Raw genomic sequence first — 18,680 nt, 5'->3', positions numbered from 1 at the left:
ACATGTTACTAAGGAAGCTAACTGCACTATTCCCAGAATTTCTCCCATCATACAATTTTCTTGGTGAACTGCTTGCCTCTGGACTAAAATATTTCATCTGTTGTTTGAGATAGATGATTTGACTATACGTATCTCAAATCTTGGTGAATTATTTAACTCTTAATTTTTGAGTCAAAATCTAGACTTGTTTCCCATATTGCTTTAGTTTAAATTAGCATTTAATTAATTTGAGTTATTTTAATGTTGTCCAATCTTTTCTCTTTATATTTGTTTCTTTATAAAAATCTGGGTCCATTAGGTGTTTATATACTTTTTAAATTCCTTATGTTGCTTTTCTTAGATGGTTTTACTAAACCCAAAACAGATTGCTTATTTGTTTTCTTCTTTCTTCAATGAGACTATGGTTAGGTTCCCATTTTTAAGTCCAGTATTCAGCTTCTATATTTGTGGTAAAAGGTGAAAATTCCATTAGGCTTTTCATTTTTAGGGAGGAGGTAATTTCTTTGTCCCTTTCATTTATATATTTGATATGAAAACCTGCTTTCTAGAGTTAAGCACAAATCATAGAGGTAACTACTTATTGATGAACCAGGTCTACTCTTCAAGTTAAAGGAAACTTGAAAAGAAAGGGGGGCTTCTCTTTCAGAAAGGCTCTCTTATACAAGGTTAATATATTTCTCTTGTAAAGAACATATTGCTTTAACTGCATTGGTCATTTTCTCTGTACAATATCAGTATGATATTTTTATGTTCCCTTATGATTTTCTTAATATTTTTTCTATAGCTTTATGATAAGCGTAGAGTATACAATACATATACTATACAAAATATGTGTTAATTGACTGTTACTGGTAATGCTCTGGTCAACAGTAGGCTATTAGTGGTTTTTAGGGAGTCAAAAGTTAGAGGTTGGTGCCCCTAATACCCTCGTTCGTTGTTCAAGAGTCAGCTGTACTTTTAAGCATCATTTCCTTCTGAAAACTTGGTCTCTGGTCTTCTTGAGGATCTCTGGAACAAATTAAGAACCAATATCTAGAGTCACAGATCAATGCTTTTCTCTGTTACAACCAGTATTCCAGAGAATGTTACTGTTTTGCTTGCCTTCCTGGTTTTTTCTTGGCCCTTTCCCTATTAAGTAAATGTGATAGGATATCTTATTTCCATAGGGAACTTCTCAGATATAAACAGTAATGATTTAATTAAAAAGATTAATCTTCACTTCTGCCTTTGACCCTCTCCCCCAGTCCACATTATTCAAAAATCTGAAAAAATTGCTTTCATCCTAGACGCAAATCCAGATCTCCTTCCCCTAGAAGACGATCTTCCCCTGTCAGGAGAGAGAGAAAGCGCAGTCATTCTCGATCTCCCCGTCACAGAACCAAGAGCCGGAGTCCTTCCCCTGCTCCAGAAAAGAAGGAAAAAACTCCTGAGCTCCCAGAACCATCAGCAAAAGTAAAAGAACCTTCAGTACAAGAGGCCACTTCTACTAGGCAAGTACATAAAAATTCGTTTATAAATATCACACTTTTAGGTTGTTATTAAGTGAACCCAAACACAATACCTAAGTTTAAAACAAAACTACTTGATTTATTTAAAAAAACTTTTCGCCCTGACTGGTTTGGCGCAGTGGATAGAGCGTTGGCCTGAGGACTGGAAGGTCCCGGGTTCGATTCCAGTCAAGGGCATGTACCTTGGTTGTGGGCACATCCCCAGTGTGGGGTGTGCAAGAGGCAGCTGGTCGATGTTTCTCTCTCATCGATGTTTCTAACTCTCTATCCCTCTCCCTTCCTCTCTGTAAAAAATCAATAAAATATATTTAAAAAAAAAAAAACTTTTCAATTATTCAGCTTGTACAAAAAGTCAAAATTGTGTAAGAGAATATAAGTAAAATGCCTGGCAGGTGACCACTGCTTTCTTTTGGTTGTATTTTTAAAAAATATTTTATATTTTTTAATATGTAACTTGCTTTTTTTTCCTTCTTAATATTGTGGGCAACCTTGCACTTTAAGAAAATGTATGCAATTAGAATTATTAGTTGCTCTCACTAGATTTCACTGATCTTTTGGAGCTCGGGAGAAGTCTTCACAGATTTTGAAAATTTCTTAAAATTTTTTTTATTTATTTTTTAGACAGGAAGGGGGAGAGAGAGAAACATCAATCTGCTGCCTCCTGCATGTCCCTTATGAGGGATTGACCCTGCAACTTGGACGTGTGTCCTGAATGACAATCAAACCCAGCAGCCTTTCGGTGTACAGGATGATGCCCAACCAACTGAGTAGGGCTGAAAACTTTTTTATTGTTTAAAGTTTTACATATGTTTCCTTTTTCCCCAATTGACCCCCTACCCCCCACCCCACCCCTCCCACTCCCATCCCCAAGGGCATGCCCCCACCACCCCAGTGTCTGTGTCCAGTGGTTATGCTAATATGCATGCATACAAGTCCTTTGGTTGATATCTCTCTCTCTCTCTCTCTCTCTCTCTCTCTCTCTCTCTCTCTCACACACACACACACACACACATTTGTCTCTGGATCTATTTTTGTTCCTCAGTTTATGTTGTTCATTATATTCCACATATGAGTGAGATCATTTGATACTTTCTCCAGCTGGCTTATTTCGCTTAGCATAATGCTCTCCAGGTCCATCCATGCTGTTGCAAATGGTAAAAGTTCCTTCTTTTTTTATAGCAGTGTAGTATTCCATTGTGTAGATAAACATACCACAGTTTTTCTAATCCACTCATCTGCAGATGGGCACTTAGGCTGTTTCCAAATCTTAGCTATGGTAAATTGTGCTACTATGAACATAGGGGTGCATATATCCTTTTTGATTGGTGTTTCAGGTTTCTTGGGATATATTCCTAGAAGTGGGATTACTGGGTCAAATGGGAGTTCCATTTTTAACTTTTTGAGGGAACTCCATACTGTCTTCCACAGTGGCTACACCAGCCTGCATTCCCACCAGCAGTGCACGAGGGTTCCTTTTTCTCCTCATCCTCGCCAGCATTTGCTGTTGGTTGATTTGTTGATGATAGCCAGTCTGACAGGTGTGAGATGGTACCTCATTGTTGTTTTGATTTGCATCTCTTGGATGATTAGTGACTTTGACATGTTTTCATATGTCTCTTGGCCTTCTGTATGTCCTCTTTCGAAAAGTGTCTACTTAGGTCCTTTGCCCATTTTTGTTTGGATCGTTTATCTTTCTTTTGTTAAGTTGTATGAGTTCTCTGTCAATTTTGGAGATTAGACCCTTATTTGAAATATCATTGGCAAATATGTTCTCCCATGCAGTGGGCTTTCCTGTTGATGGTTTCTGCGCAGAAGCTTTTTATTTTGATGTAGTCCATTTGTTTATTTTCTCCTTAGTCTCCATTGCCCTAGGAGCTGTATCAGTAAAGGTACTGCTACAACATATGTCTGATATTTTGCTGCCTATGGAATCCTCTAAGATTTTTATGCTTTCCCGTCTTACATTTAAGTCCTTTAGCCATTTTGAGTTTGTTTTTGTGTATGGTGTAAGTTGGTGATCTAGTTTCATTGTTTTTGCATGTATCTGACCAATTTATTTATTTATTGTTTTTGCATGTATCTGACCAGCACTATTTATTGAAGAGACTGTCTTGACTCCATTGTATGCTCTTGCCTCCATTGTCAAGTATTAGGGCTAAAAACTTTTTACAAAGATAAATAACTTCCATTTAAAATATGACTTAAGCCTGGCTGACGTAGCTCTGTGGTTGGGCATCAGCCTATGAACTAGGAGGTCATGGTTCAATTCCTGGTCAGGGCACATGCCCAGGTTGTGGGCTCGATCCCAAGTGTGGAGCATATAGGAGGCAGCTGATCAATAATCCTCATCATTGATGTTTCTATCTCTCTTTCCCCCTCTCCCTTTCTCTCTGAAATCAATAAAAATATAAAATAAAATATGACTTAGTCTGAGTAGAAGAGGGGGGAAATAAATCTGTGGGGTTTTTTTTTCCATAGTGATATCCTGAAAGTTCCCAAGCCTGAACCTGTCCCAGAGCCTAAAGAGCCTACTCCAGAGAAAAATTCCAAAAAAGAAAAGGAAAAGGAGAAGACCCGACCAAGATCTCGGTCACGTTCCAAATCAAGATCCCGGACACGTTCTCGCTCTCCTTCTCATACTCGACCTAGACGGCGCCATAGATCCAGATCAAGGTGATTTGTGGCTTTAGGATCTGCACAGAGCTTAGGTTTTATGTGCTATTCTCCTAGATAGGGTTAGGTAACTATTTCTTCCTTCCTTCCTTTCTTACTTTTACTGATTTCAGAGAGCAAGGGAGAGGGAGATAGAAACATCAGTGATGCCCTAGCTGGTTTGGCTCAGTGGATAGAGCGTCGGCCTGCAGACTGAAGGGTCCCAGGTTCGATTCCGGTCAAGGGCACATGCCCGGGTTGCGGGCTCGATCCCCAGTGTGGGGTGTGTAGGAGGCAGCCGATCGATGATTCACTTATCATTGATGTTTCTATCTATCCCTCTCCCTTCCTCTCTGTAATTAATTTTTTAAAAAATTAAAAAAAGAAAAGAAACATTAAGTGATGAGAGAGAATTATTGATTGGCTGCCTCCTGCAAGCCCCACACTGGGGATCAAGCCCTGACCAGGGATCAAACCATGACCTTCTGGTTCATAGGTCGACACTCAACCACTGAGCCCTGCCAGCCAGGCTAGGTAACTAGTTTCAAAGCAATAGAAAACATTTAGTAAAATGTTACTCTTTGGGTTTACAGAGAGAATTTGAGGACCGTTTACACCATAAAAATCTCTACATAAATGGAATTATATCCTGTGAAATGTTTTTGAAAATATAGCTATTGAGAAACTATGTCAAAACAATTTAGTTTGTGTTCCTGATTTATTGAGGCCCTAATTTTTTTGTTATGGCAGATCATACTCACCTAGAAGGCGGCCAAGCCCAAGAAGGCGGCCATCTCCTCGAAGAAGAACTCCACCAAGACGAATGCCTCCTCCACCAAGGCATAGGAGGAGTAGATCTCCAGTGAGACGGTGAGCTTTCTTTTCTTTTTTTAATTTGAAATTGTTAGGTGAATGGAAGTGGACCATATGTTTATTTTAGGCTAATCTTTATATTAGTGTCCCCTTGGAAGAAAGAACTCATGTGTGATAGGTAATGTCTTCCAAAGAGCCTATCTCATTTGAGGTGTGCTGTTATTTGCAATGAAAAATAATGCTAGTCTATTGTTGGAAAATAAAAAAGAAGAAATTTATCATCTTTTTTTAAATTGTTGAATTTTTTATTTTGAAGGTATTACATATGCGCCCCTTTTCCCCCATTGACCCCTTCTAGCCTACCCTGCCCCCTACCATCTTACTGATACCTCTTGTTAAGGTATCCTTTCAGACCCCACCAAGAAATTTTATCAAGTAAGGAAATTAGTCACCTAACCTCTCTTTTTGGATTTTAGTTACCACTGGCTTCTGAACAGTAGATGACAACAGAGCCAGTAAGCTGCTTTTACCAGTATTAAAATAATCTATTTGCATTAATTATACATTTGTTTATTTATTTGTTTGTTTATTTATTTATTTATTTTTAAATCCTCACCCGAGGACATCCTTATAAAGATTCCAGGAGAAAGAGAGAGGCAGCAACGTGAGAGAGAAGCATCGATCAGTTCTTTTTTTGCATGTGCTCTCAGTGGGAATTGAGCCCACTTAACTAACTGAGCCACTCCAGCCAGGCATATACTTTTATATTTTTTAAATGTTTTTTTGTTTGTTTGTTTGTTTGTTTTTTGTCCTTATAGAACTGAGTACTTAGTATAAACAATTCAAACAGAAATAAAAATAAAAATTACCCAGCCCTGGCCAGTGGCTCAGTTGGTTAGAGCCTCGTCATGATGCGCCGGGGTTGTGGGTTTGATCCTCAGTTAGGACACATACAGTAATCAAACAGCATGCATTAATAAGTGGAACAACAAATCTATGTTTCTCTCTCTCTCTCTCTCTTTACCCATAATCCCATTCCATAGATATAACCTTTTAGCAGTTTGGTGTCTGGTTTTTTTTTTAAGAGACTGGACATTAAAGAAACCCTGTTAATACACAATGTTCTATTTTTTTAAATCTTAAAAGTTGGCACAAAGTAAAATGTTTGACCTATCACTTTTAACAAAAAGATTGTTGCTGCCCTAACCGGTTTAGCTCAGTAGATAGAGCGTCCGCCTGTGATCTAAAGGGTCCCAGGTTCGATTCCGGTCAAGGGCATGTACCTTGTTGTGGGCACATCCCCAGTAGGGGGTGTGCAGGAGGCAGCTGATCATTGTTTCTCTGTTTCTAACGCTCCCTCTCCCTTCCTTTCTGTAAAAAATCAATAAAATATATTTTTTTAAAAAAAGATTGTTGCTGTATTGTCCAAAATAGAGGCCTGGTGCACTGATAGTAAAGTTCTGTGCCTTCTTGGCTATCAGTGCATTCATGTGTTTTTAGAAGGAACTCTGATGGTTATGCTTCAGATTATACTCGGGACCGAATTTTTTGCGTTTGAATCTTTTAAGGTTGTTTTCAGGGGACCGAATCAATTTGGAAATAGAGGAAACAGTAAGCTCCATAATTTTTGCTGTTTCTGCAAACTGAGGGTTTTTAGAATCCCATAGTCTTTAAAAAGATAATATTTTTCTGTGGGGAGGAGTTGTCAAGGTAAATTGAACCATTTTTATAACCACTAAAAATTATAGGATTAATGTTACTGTTGATAAATGAGACTGATATAAATGGTCAGGCAGTTTAAGCATCACACTTCTAAAATTGATTTCTCAGGAGACAAGTAATACTGGTGCTTTCTATTTCTAGTACAGGATTAGTGGAAACAGCTAATTTTTATACTGGAGTTTTGCAAACAGCATGTTTTATTAATTGAGCCGTTTAGCAATCAAAATATTTTGCAGATTGTGTAAGATTCCCTTTCAGGTAGTTTTTATCTCACACTTAAGGTAGGGTTTCTTTTTTTCAGGTTCTCAGGAATTCTTCTGCCAAAGGTGAATTCTGCAGGTACACATAATTGCAACAGAACTTAACACAAATTTTGCCGCAGAATTCGAGAGACCCCTGCTTCTAAGTTTATGTAGCTAAATGAATTCCTTATCTTTCGCATCTCTTTAAAAATGCATCTAAAGGTTGCTTGACATTGTTACTAAATGGAAAATACTTTGCCACCCAAACATTGTATGCAAACTCCAAAGCACTGATATCATTCCTAAGGAAGAATGAGACTGGTTAGTTATGTTATTAGCACTCAACATATTTTATAACTGGAAAGACAACTCAAACATACATTTATCAGAATAATTTCTTTCTTCATAGTTAGTCTTTAGCTGTTACCTGTGGTAGGTTATGGTTTTGTTTCCTATTTTTAAAACTCATTATCTGCTTAGCTACATAAACTCAAAAGTTGGATAAAAATAGCTGTATTTTTATATAAACTGTACATAACCTTTGTAAATGTGCAGTTACTGAGTATGAATACTTTATTCCACAGAAGAAGGCGTTCATCAGCATCCTTGTCTGGAAGTAGTTCATCCTCTTCTTCGTCTCGTTCCCGGTCACCGCCAAAGAAGCCTCCTAAGAGGACAGCCAGCCCCCCTCGAAAAATGCGTAGGTTGTCTCCCTCAGCAAGTCCTCCAAGGCGAAGGCATAGGCCATCACCTCCGGCAACTCCTCCGCCAAAAACTCGTCATTCCCCGACACCCCAGCAGTCAAACCGGACAAGAAAAAGTCGTGTTTCTGTCTCTCCTGGGAGAACTTCAGGTAAAGGTAAAAATCAAACAAATAAACACAATATATCCTTTCTTCATTTACTTATAAAGTGCTTTTCAGTTGTTGGTCACCCCTTTCTCCTTTCAAAGTATGAAGTTTCTGGGTAGTATTTGTATGTGGTGTTTGTAAATTGCTCAGAGGTTCGTTCACCTTTTCTTTCCTGCTTTTAAGTTCTTGAGATTTGTTGTAGTAGACTTTACATGTGTTTTGTTTTTAGCAGTGCCCTCTGGCATTGAGTAGGTAGAGAAATAATTTATTAGTCGGTGCTGTTTGATTTTGAGTAACATCAAAGTTTTGTCATCATGATAAGGGATCATTGTATTACTATGAGATTAATTAACTCCCCAACCCCTGAAGATTTTTTTGTTTGAGGACTTCATATTCTTTTTAATTATTTTCTTGGCCACATTGTGCTCTCTAAGGAAGGACATGGTGTCCTAAAAGCTGATTTGTTTTTTAAATTTAGGCTCTAGACAGGGTTCTTGCGTTTTGTTCTTGCTTTATTCTGTAGATTGATTTCTGAGGAATTTATGATCTGTGATCCTGCCAGGCAAGTAGAATATTGACTGTGTTAGTCTTGAGTGAAGGATGTGGTCTATTGGGGTTTGTTCCTTTAGTATTAAATACACTAGGATCTATTTGAATGGAATCGGGCCTTGGTGCTTAGGGCCAGAATAAGAAAGACACCTGAAAGGTGAGTAGTGGTGGAGGGGGGGGAATCTAAAAAGAGGCTATAGTCATTTGGATTTTAAGGAGCAACGTGTCACTTTGCAAAAACACGTCAAGTTATGATTTTTCTGTTTGCATCATATAGCCAAAGGGTAATAAGTGTACCTGAACAGAAGGACTGCATCCCTGTTAAAATAGGTTATTAAGAATTAGTAGTTACCTTTGAAAAATCTTCATAGGTATGAACTGCTTGTGTTTTGATATATTACTGCGGGGCGCAAGCTGCTGCTTTTCAGAAACAAGTCACAGTGAATATGTACATAAGCAAGAAATAAGTCATGGTGGAGACAAAGGACTAGTTCTATTCCTATGGATTCTGGGACCTAGCCAAAGAGACGTACTGTGATCATTGTGGTCAGAGACTGCCTTGTGACCACTGAAGCTGAATACTGGTTCTTACTACTTGGGAATAACTTTATGGTAACATGATCCTAGTCATCTGTGATGAAATTTCAGAGCTAGAAATAATTTTAGAGATTGTCATCAAGAAATAGGTTCTCAGGTTAAGTGATTTGGTGAGGGTCAGCCAGCCTGGACTGGAATTTGGGTTCTCATTTCCAGTTAAAAAATGTATACTTGGTCAAACTCTCCTACTCCAAAATGCCTGTTTTGATTTCTGGAGGAGGGGAATGGAGGGCAGGGTGAAATTCTTCGGCTTCTGTACACCTGGTACCATGATTTCAGAAATTCCTTTTTTTGCAGTTTTCATGGCTAATAAGAGCAATGACATCGAAATGTAATAGGCTTTACTTTTGTAATTCATATAGTGGTCACCAATCAGGGCTTTCAATAAAGGTTCTGTTATTGATGATGGGTAAATGGAGTGGGAGAGAGGCAGGAAAAGTATTTTGGGGGATTTAAGAGGTAAATTATTTGGAATATAATGTAATCAATGGCATGTCATAGTTAAAGTGGTATCTTAGTACATAAAGAAGTGCTTTGAAATCAGTGGGATAGTTAATTATGTTTACCAGAGGATCTATACCTGTGGTGATGGAAGTTTTTATTATTATTATTAAACTTATTGGGGTTACATTGAGTAATACAATTATATAGGTTTAAGGTGTACAATTTATAAGACACTATCTATGTATTATATTGTGTGGTCACTGCCCCAAATCATGTCTCTTTCCATCACCATTTATTCCCCCCATTACCCTCTCCTGCCTCCTCCCATTCCCATGTGGTGAATTCACAGGGACTGCTGAAATAAATTCCAAATACTGGTTTTTCAATTGACTTAGAAGATTTCTGACTTCATACTAGAATGATATTTGCCCCTTGAATACAAAAAATAAAAACATTTGGATGGATAAAATCTCATCTGGGCAAACCTCAATGGGACGTTAACATTATAATATTAGCAGTATTCTGATTCAGTCAGTCATTGAACCAGAGTAGGAGTATATAATGTATACTTGTCTAATGGTGACTATATATTAACAGTAATTAAGGGCTACTTTAGCTAAGCCATTTAGATTGAGTTAGGAAAAACTCCAAATGCATATTTTTACAGGAAAAAAATGTAAATAATGTATGGTTAAATTTGTATTATTTACTAAGTAGGGAGTTGCCAGCCATCTTTCAAATACAACCACGCTTTTAATGTTTCCTAGGGGAAATACATTCTGACACCCACATTTTGGAACCCAGTTTTCCAAGGTGGTAACTTAAACATGTGGGTTTGTAGATAATGGGTTGTCTGTAAAATCTTTTACAAGCATTGAAGATAAACTGACACTTAAAAATGGGGAAGCCCTGGCCAGTGTGACTCAGTTGGTAGAGTGACATCCCATGCACCACAAGGTTGCTGGTTCAATTTCTAGTCAGGGTGTATACTGGAAGCAACCGAGCAACCGATACCTCTCACACTCACTCTTCCTCTCTCTCTCACCCACTTTTTCTCCCCCTCCCCCTCTCCCTCTCAAAAAAACAACAACATTTTTTACATTTTTTAGAAATGGGCAATACTAAACAGGGGGGGAAAGCCTCATATCCCTAAACATTTTTAAGCCTTTCTATTTTATTTATTTGAATTTATTAACACATTGTTTGCGGGCAGTTTTTTTTTTTTTTTAAATATTTTATTGATTTTTTACAGAGAGGAAGGGAGAGAGATAGTTAGAAACATCGATGAGAGAGAAACATCGATCAGCTGCCTCCTGCACATCTCCTACTGGGGATATGCCCGCATCCCAGGTACATGCCCTTGACCGGCATGCGCGTAGTTTTTATCGCACGCTAACAGGTGGCGCGGGCCATTTTTGCTAATTTTTTGCGCAAGTGGCAACGTTCAGTAAAATTATGATAACTTTAGTTATCGCATTCTACCGCTAGTCTGTAAAAAACATATTAATACGTGTCCCGCGCTCTACTACACTGGTAGAACGTATAAATACGCAAAACGTGTAAACACGTTTCCCGCATACAATGTGTTAAAATACAAGTTTTAAATGCACTTATAGTGCTATCATATTTCATGATAACTAATTAGGTGTTAATCATTCTTTACCCAGTCCAAAAAGCTTATTAGGTAGAATCATTAATAAAACGTTGGTTGTTTTATTTCTTTTTTTTAACTTTTATTTATTGATTTTAGAGAAAGATAGGAAGGGGGGGGAGAGAGAAACATTGATTTATTGTTCTACTTCTTTATATGTTCATTGGTTGATCTTGTATGTGCCCTGACAGAAGATTGAACCTGCAACCTTGGAATATTGGGATGACCCTCTAGTCAACTACTTGGCCAAGGCTAAAGTGCTGGTGGTTTTAAAAGTATAGTGGTGAAGTCTTTAGTTTGAATACTTTAGCAGAGATTTTATTGCCTTTTTATGTATTTATTAATAATTATTATTTTAAATATATTTTTATTGATTTCTGAGAGGAAGAGAGAGGGAGAAATAGAAAGAAACATCAATGATGAGAGAGAATCATAGATCGGCTGCCTCCTGCACACTCCCTACTGGGGATAGAGCCTGCAACCCAGGCATGTGCCCTTGATTGGAATTGAACCTGGGACCCTTCAGTCTGCAGGCTGATGCTCTATCCACTGAGCCAACCGGCCAGAACTTAATTGTTGATTTCGATCACTAGTTCTAAGTTACTGCCCTTTGAATAAGTCTTGATAGAATTCTGAATATGTGTGTTTGTTAAATGAAATGTATCTGTATCCTAGGTCAAACATCTCATGGTAATTGCTTTAAATTTAAAAAAAAAAAAACAGTTGTAAAAGTCCTGAGGGGTGATCATATTGTCTTCAAGTTTAGTTCTTACAGTAATGTCAAATGATGTTCAGGTTAATCTATAAGATTAATAGTTATATCTCTCTATACTTTTTAAGTTGAAGCAATGGATGGCTATTATAGACAGAAGTAATAGTTGTTGAAAATTAAAGCCTGTATCCAGAAATAGAGTGTTAGGGTCAGATCCTAGTTCACTTAAATTATCCTTATGACTTCAAGGTTAATTGTATTTAAATGTCACACCTCTCCTCTTGTAAAAAGGAGGGGGACTGTGATATTAGCAACAGTACTTAACAGAGCAAACGTACAGAAGCTAGTTGCTATAATAATTTTCCTTGCAATTGGAAAAAGGTAAGCTGGATAATTCATAAGGTACCCACCGCTCTCTTACTACTATGGTTATATTTCAGAGCTGCAGCTGCTTTTTTTTTTAACCTCCCTTTGAGCTTTAGAAAGAACCTTGCAACCTTCATGTTTAATTATTTTCACTATTGTGAAGGTCTACTTTTTTTTTTATAGGTAGTTTAAAATCCCTCATGCTATTGTGATGGTTATATATACTCTATGTACATAAAGAACCTACAGCCTCTTGGGTGGCTAGTTTATTCCTCCTCTTCAGACCAAATATCTTTTTCTGAAAATTTCAGCAGATACAATTTTTTAATTACCTACTTACTGAACCTACTCATAGTGGGTGTTTGAAAGCTTTCGTGTTGATGAGGTCTCCTTAGAATGTTTTAAGTTGTGGGGTAGCACACAGAGGTTTACTGAGTTGATGTTACACATAGCATAAAGCTACTCAGAAACAGCTCCCAATTTCTCTAAACTATTGTTTCTTTTGGGTGAATCTCAAGATTCTAAATCATTATTAGGTCTTTTGATTCAGTATTAAAAATTCTTGCTTCTACTTCAGGTACTGCCCAGGTAATGACAAAGTCCTTACAGAAATTTTGTAATTTTCTGTAAATCCTTTATGAGAATAGTCACCCCATTTTTGTATTGTTAACATGTCCTGTGAAGCTTTGTTTTGTTTTCTTTTTATAAGTGGTTTTTTTCTGTACTCTTTCTAGTGACAAAACATAAAGGTACTGAGAAAAGAGAGTCCCCTTCACCAGCACCCAAGCCTAGAAAAGTAGAGTTATCTGAATCAGGTAAGTTTTGTGTGTATGTTTGTTTTAAGATGAATTCTGTTTGTAGCACATTTGATTAATCCCTTCTGGTTAAAGATTAATTACAGGATATTAGTTAAGAGCTAGGACTCTTGCCCTGACCGGTTTGGCTCAGTGGATGGAGCGTCAGCCTGTGGACTCAGGGGTCCCGGGTTCGATTCCGGTCAGGGGCATGTGCACATCCCCAGTGGGGAGTGTGCAGGAGGCAGCTGATCGATGTTTCTAACTCTCTATCCCTCTCCTTTCCTCTCTGTAAAAAATCAATAAAATATATTTAAAAAAAAAAAAAGAGCTAGGACTCTGAAGTAACACAAACCTAGTTTGAATCCCAGGCTCCACTCTTTAACTGCTTTTTGTTTGTTTAATTACTTAATTTATCTTAGCCTCATTTCTTTCACATCTGCAATGTGGATAGCAGTATCATCCTTTAGGTTTTTTAAAATTTATTTATTTAAAATATATTGATTTTTTACAGAGAGGAAGGGAGAGGGATAGAGAGTTAGAAACATCGATGAAATAGAAGCATCGATCAGCTGCCTCCTGCACACCCCCTACTGGGAATGTGCCTGCAACCAAGGTACATGCCCTTGACCGGAATCGAACCCGGGACTCTTCAGTCTCCAGGCCGACACTCTACCCACTGAGCCAATCCGGCCAGAGCTAAATTTATTTTTAGAGAGGGAGAGAGAGAGAGAGAGAGAGAGAGAGAGAGAGAGAGAGAGACATTGATGTGAGAGCAAAACATCAATCAGCTGCCTCCTTCACACCTCCTACTGGGTATGTGCCCTGACCAGGAATCGAACCCGCAAACTTTCAGTGCATGTTATGATGCCCATCCAACTGAGCCACGTTGGCCAGGACTAAAGAAGTTTATTTCATTTGGTGGTGATGGTTTAAATCAGCATTTAAGTTGGCGTTTTGAGCTTTTCCTTCTTTGTAAAAAAAAAAAAAAAAGTGTGTGTGTGTGTGTGTGAGAGAGAGAGAGAGAGAGAGAGAGAGAGAGAGAGAGAGAGAGAGAGAGGAGAGAGAGATAGTTGTATTGTTTGACCCAATCAGATAAAGGTTTAAGAGACCTTTTTCCTATTCGAATATGTTTCATTTTCTGTATGCATAACTAAAGAAACACTTTCTAAATGCATCCATCTTTCAGAAGAAGATAAAGGTGGCAAAATGGCTGCAGCAGATTCTGTGCAGCAGAGACGCCAATACAGACGACAGAACCAGCAGTCATCATCTGGTACGGATACTGATTAAGTTTTTTCTACCTGCATGTCCTAATTAAAAAATACTTAAGATATGCATGTCCCATGTAATACTTTCAACAATAAAGAATTATATATATATATATAAAGATAATGCATGTCCCTCAGTATAGCGAGTATATGTAGGAGAAATATGTTTGTACCTACATAGAAATAATTGATCCTTTTTTAAAAAAACAGAATTTATTTATATGTTGTTATTGATTTCAGAGAGGAAGGGAGAAAGAGATAGAAGCATCAATGATGAGAGAAAATCATTGATTCGTAGGGATCGAGCCTGCAATCCGGGCATATGCCCTTGAGCAGAACCAATGCTCTATCCATTGAGCCAAACCAGCTAGGGCAAAGTAATTAATCTTTAGACCAGTGATGGCAAACCTTTTGAGCTCAGCGTGTCAGCATTTTGAAAAACCCTAACTTAAGTCTGGTGCCGTGTCACATATAGAAATTTTTTGATATTTGCAACCATAGTAAAACAAAGACATTTTTGATACTTATTTTATATATTTAAATGCCATTTAACAAAGAAAAATCAACCAAAAAAATGAGTTCGCGTGTCACCTCTGACATGCGTGTCATAGGTTCGCCATCACTGCTTTAGACACTCCATCCACTTAGATTCAGAAAATGTGGACAGACTTTTAAGCACAGATTTGCTGTAATATTTTGTTTATTGTGTAATTATAGATTCTGGCTCCTCATCTTCCTCAGAAGAAGAACGACCCAAGAGGTCCCATGTGAAGAATGGTGAGGTAGGCAGGCGGCGGAGACATTCCCCTTCCCGGAGTGCTTCTCCATCACCTCGAAAACGCCAGAAAGAGACTTCCCCTCGGTAATGTCTTTTCTTCAATAGCTTCATTGCTGTGTTCTGTAGTGATGAAACTTCATAAATAAAGGGATGGGCTATGGGCTTATTTTAGAATTTGGCTAACTCCATTTCCAGGACAGAAGGAAATGGTCACATTTTGTTGGGTAGGGGGTTGCATTGTTTGGTGATTATTAGCAATTAATGAGAACTTTGTAAGGTTTGTACCACCATGTGATATGTGTGCATGACAAAAAGAATACCAGTTAAATGATTCCTGTTTAAAAAATATATCTCCATTAGTGATACTTAATGCCATTGAAGTGAATAATTTGGTGAATGGAATTCTTGACATTTGTTTTTCTCCACTGCTCTCAGGATGCAGATGGGAAAGCGATGGCAATCGCCAATGACTAAAAGGTTGGTTAGACACTACTTTGTAACAGGATTACATGTCAAAGTTTTAGTGACTTAATTTACTGTTTAGGTAACCTTATTCCATTCCTAGGTATACAGTGTATGGCTGTGGAAAAGGTCCTCAGTTTTAGTTTTTAATTATGCTTCTTTACACATCAATTTAATGATAGAATTGTATATACTGTTCATTTTAGAGAGTTATTTGAACTTATATTTTTGTGCAGTTAAAGTATTTGTAGTAATAGCACCTCAAATTTAGTGGGGAAGGACTTGATGGTGACATTAGGGAAGGCAAGAAAAACTATGGAGAGGCTTCAAAAAGTGAAAAAGGAATGCAAGATTTTGGCCTTTGCTCAGTGCTTCCTATGGTAGGAAGGTAGGTTTGATATTTTCATTGACCCTTTTTGATTATCAGTGTCTGGGTGACCATGAAACCTAACATTTTAAAGTCAAATCATACCTAGAAATCTTTAATGTAGCCTATCTCATGGGTGAAATAAACAGGCCCGGAAGTAGTAAAGTGAGTTTTTAGAGTTACAAAGTAACAAAGCTAGGTCTTACCTGTGCCATTGACATAGCACTAGACTATATCTTCACTGGTCTTCTCTTTGCGGAGGTTTAGCTGCCACTTAATTTCTAAGTATTTGTTCTTCCTGAAACTCTCATTGTCTTATTTTGGCTCAGTTTTTGAAGCTATGTTCTTTTAGGTAGTCTCATTAATAAAAGGGTTTTCTTGGAAAGACTCTTTAGAACCAGTCAGCAATATTTGTAGTGGAGCCTAAGCAGTATATTTGTGCCGTGAAAGTAACTATTACTTCTCAATTAAAAAATGAAAACCTAAAACAAGATCGCTTTAGATCAGTGGTTCTCAACCTGTGGGTCGCGTCCCCTTTGGCAGTCGAACGACCCTTTCACAGAGGTTGCCTAAGACCATCCTGCATATCAGGTATTTACATTACGATTCATAACAGTAGCAACATTACAGTTATGAAGTAGCAACGAAAATAATTTTATGATTGCGTCACAACATGAGGAACTGTATTTAAAGGGCTAGAAGATTGAGAACCACTGCTGAGGTATTCTGTACCCAGCTGTAATTAACCCTGGCTTCTTTACTCATCAACTTAATGATAGATTTGTATACTTTACAAAATCAGTTTAGTGGTAAGATTTCTTCCACTCCCCAAATTATGGAACTATTTTCTTTACTGGAAAAGAGATTTCTCATTACAGTGAAATCAACGCTAATGTTTATTACCCTACACCAGGATGTTTTTGTTTTGTGTATCCACATTTTAAAAGGTACTGCCCTAGCTGGTTTGGCTCAGTGGGTAGAGTGTCGGCCTGCAGACTGAAGAGTCCTGAGTTCAATTCCCGTCATGGGCACATGCCTGGGTTGTGGGGCTCTATCCCCAGTAGGGAGTGTGCAGGAGGCAGCCGATCCGTGATTCTCTCTCATCATTGATGTTTCTATCTCTCCCTCTCCCTTCCTCTCAGAAACCAATAAAAATATATATAAAAAATAAAAGGTACTAAATTATACTAGTAGCCTCAAGTTTAGTAATATTAGAAATTGCAATCAGGTGTCTGGGATTTAGAGATGTAGAAATAATTAATTGGAATCATGCTTCAATATTTATAGTATTTTAAGAGGGGAAACAGCCTTGTTTCATATATATATAAAGTTTAAACAAAAAACAGTAACATTTTTCATGCTCTTAAACACTCATCTTTGGGGATTGAATACTCCTTTAAATTAAAGGATACGGTATATTGATCATACTTAGTGTAGTTGTCACATCTATAACTTTTTACCTCCCCTCACCAATGTGGCTAGTGAAATGAGATTGTTCTGAAGATGTCAGGGCAGAGATAGCAAGTTGGCCTCTTGCTATAAGACTTGTCTATTCCTAAATGCTTGAGAGGCTAAGGGCTACACATCAAATTGAGTCTTATTGAAAACTGGTTCTCACAGTTTTTAGGAGGGAAACTTTCTTTTTTTTTTTTAATTAAATCTTTATTGTTCAGATTATTACATTTGTTCCTCTTTTTTTCCCCCCATAACTCCCCTCCTCCCAGTTCCCGCCCCACCCTCTGCCCTCACTCCCCACCCACTGTCCTCATCCATAGGTGCACGATTTTTGTCCAGTCTCTTCCCACATCTCCCACACCCCTTTCCCCCCCAAGAATAGTCAGTCCATTCCCTTTCTATGTCCCTGATTCTATTATAATCAACAGTTCATTCTGTTCATCAGATTATTTATTCACTTGATTCTTAGATTCACTTGTTGATAGATGCATATTTGTTGTTCATAATTTGTATCTTTACCTTTTTCTTCCTCTTCCTCTTCTTAAAGGATACCTTTCAGCATTTCATATAATCCTGGTTTGGTGGTGATGAACTCCTTTAGCTTTTCCTTATCTGTGAAGCTCTTTATGTGACCTTCAATTCTGAATGATAGCTTTGCTGGATAAAGTAATCTTGGTTGTAGGTTCTTGGTATTCATCACTTTGAATATTTCTTGCCACTCCCTTCTGGCCTGCAAAGTTTCTGTTGAGAAATCAGCTGACAGTCATATGGGTATTCCCTTGTAGGTAACTGAGTTTCTTTCTCTTGCTGTTTTTAAGATTCTCTCTTTATCTTTTGCTCTTGGCATTTTAATTATGATGTGTCTTGGTGTGGTCCTCTTTGGATTCCTTTCGTTTGGGGTTCTCCGTGCTTCTTGGACCTGTAAGTCCATTTCTTTCACCAGGTGGGGGAAGTTTTCTGTCATTATTTCTTCAAATAGGTTTTCAATATCTTGCTCTCTCTCATCTTCTGGCACCCCTATAATTCTGATGTTGGTACGCTTGAAGCTGTCCCAGAGGCTCCTTACACTATCCTCGCATTTTTGGATTCTTTTTTCATTTTGCTTTTCCGGTTGGATGTTTTTTGCTTCCTCGCATTTCAAATCATTGACTTGATTCTTGCGCTCCTCTGGTCTGCTGTCGGGCGTCTGTATAATATTCGTTATTTCAGTCTGTGTATGCTTAATTTCTAGTTGGTTCCCCAATATAAGATCGAGGGTCTTATTAGTTTTCGTGTAGATCTCATTAAGTTTATCGGCAGCTTCTAAACAGTTCTTGAGAGACCTTAAAAGTGTGGTTCTGAACTCTATATCTTCCATTGACAATTTTGTCCTGTTTCTTTGTCTCCGCATTTTGTTATGCTTCCTTGGTGCACCCCCTAGTGGTCTTTGTTCGCAGTCTTATAGTTA

General features: G+C 37.9%; 1 protein-coding gene across 28 annotated transcripts in view; it reads left to right on the top strand.

Annotated features, from left to right (window-relative positions):
* SRRM1 (serine and arginine repetitive matrix 1) overlaps positions 1–18,680 on the top strand; it is a 36,357-nt gene that overhangs the window by 6,925 nt on the left and 10,752 nt on the right. For 5 of the 28 annotated variants that reach the window (XM_059690770.1, XM_059690777.1, XM_059690789.1 and 2 more), the window contains 8 exons: positions 1,287–1,490; positions 3,987–4,181; positions 4,911–5,030; positions 7,522–7,796; positions 12,841–12,921; positions 14,090–14,176; positions 14,889–15,033; positions 15,385–15,426. In XM_059690770.1, the coding sequence (XP_059546753.1) occupies positions 1,287–1,490; positions 3,987–4,181; positions 4,911–5,030; positions 7,522–7,796; positions 12,841–12,921; positions 14,090–14,176; positions 14,889–15,033; positions 15,385–15,426 (1,149 nt within the window). The remainder of the gene's footprint in view (positions 1–1,286; positions 1,491–3,986; positions 4,182–4,910; positions 5,031–7,521; positions 7,797–12,840; positions 12,922–14,089; positions 14,177–14,888; positions 15,034–15,384; positions 15,427–18,680) is intronic. The other 23 variants (XM_059690785.1, XM_059690792.1, XM_059690783.1 and 20 more) reach the window with 15 other exon arrangements.

This window comes from Myotis daubentonii, chromosome 3, assembly GCF_963259705.1.
Source record: "Myotis daubentonii chromosome 3, mMyoDau2.1, whole genome shotgun sequence".
Lineage (NCBI taxonomy): Eukaryota > Metazoa > Chordata > Mammalia > Chiroptera > Vespertilionidae > Myotis > Myotis daubentonii.
This window is presented reverse-complemented; position numbering and strand designations above follow the sequence as displayed.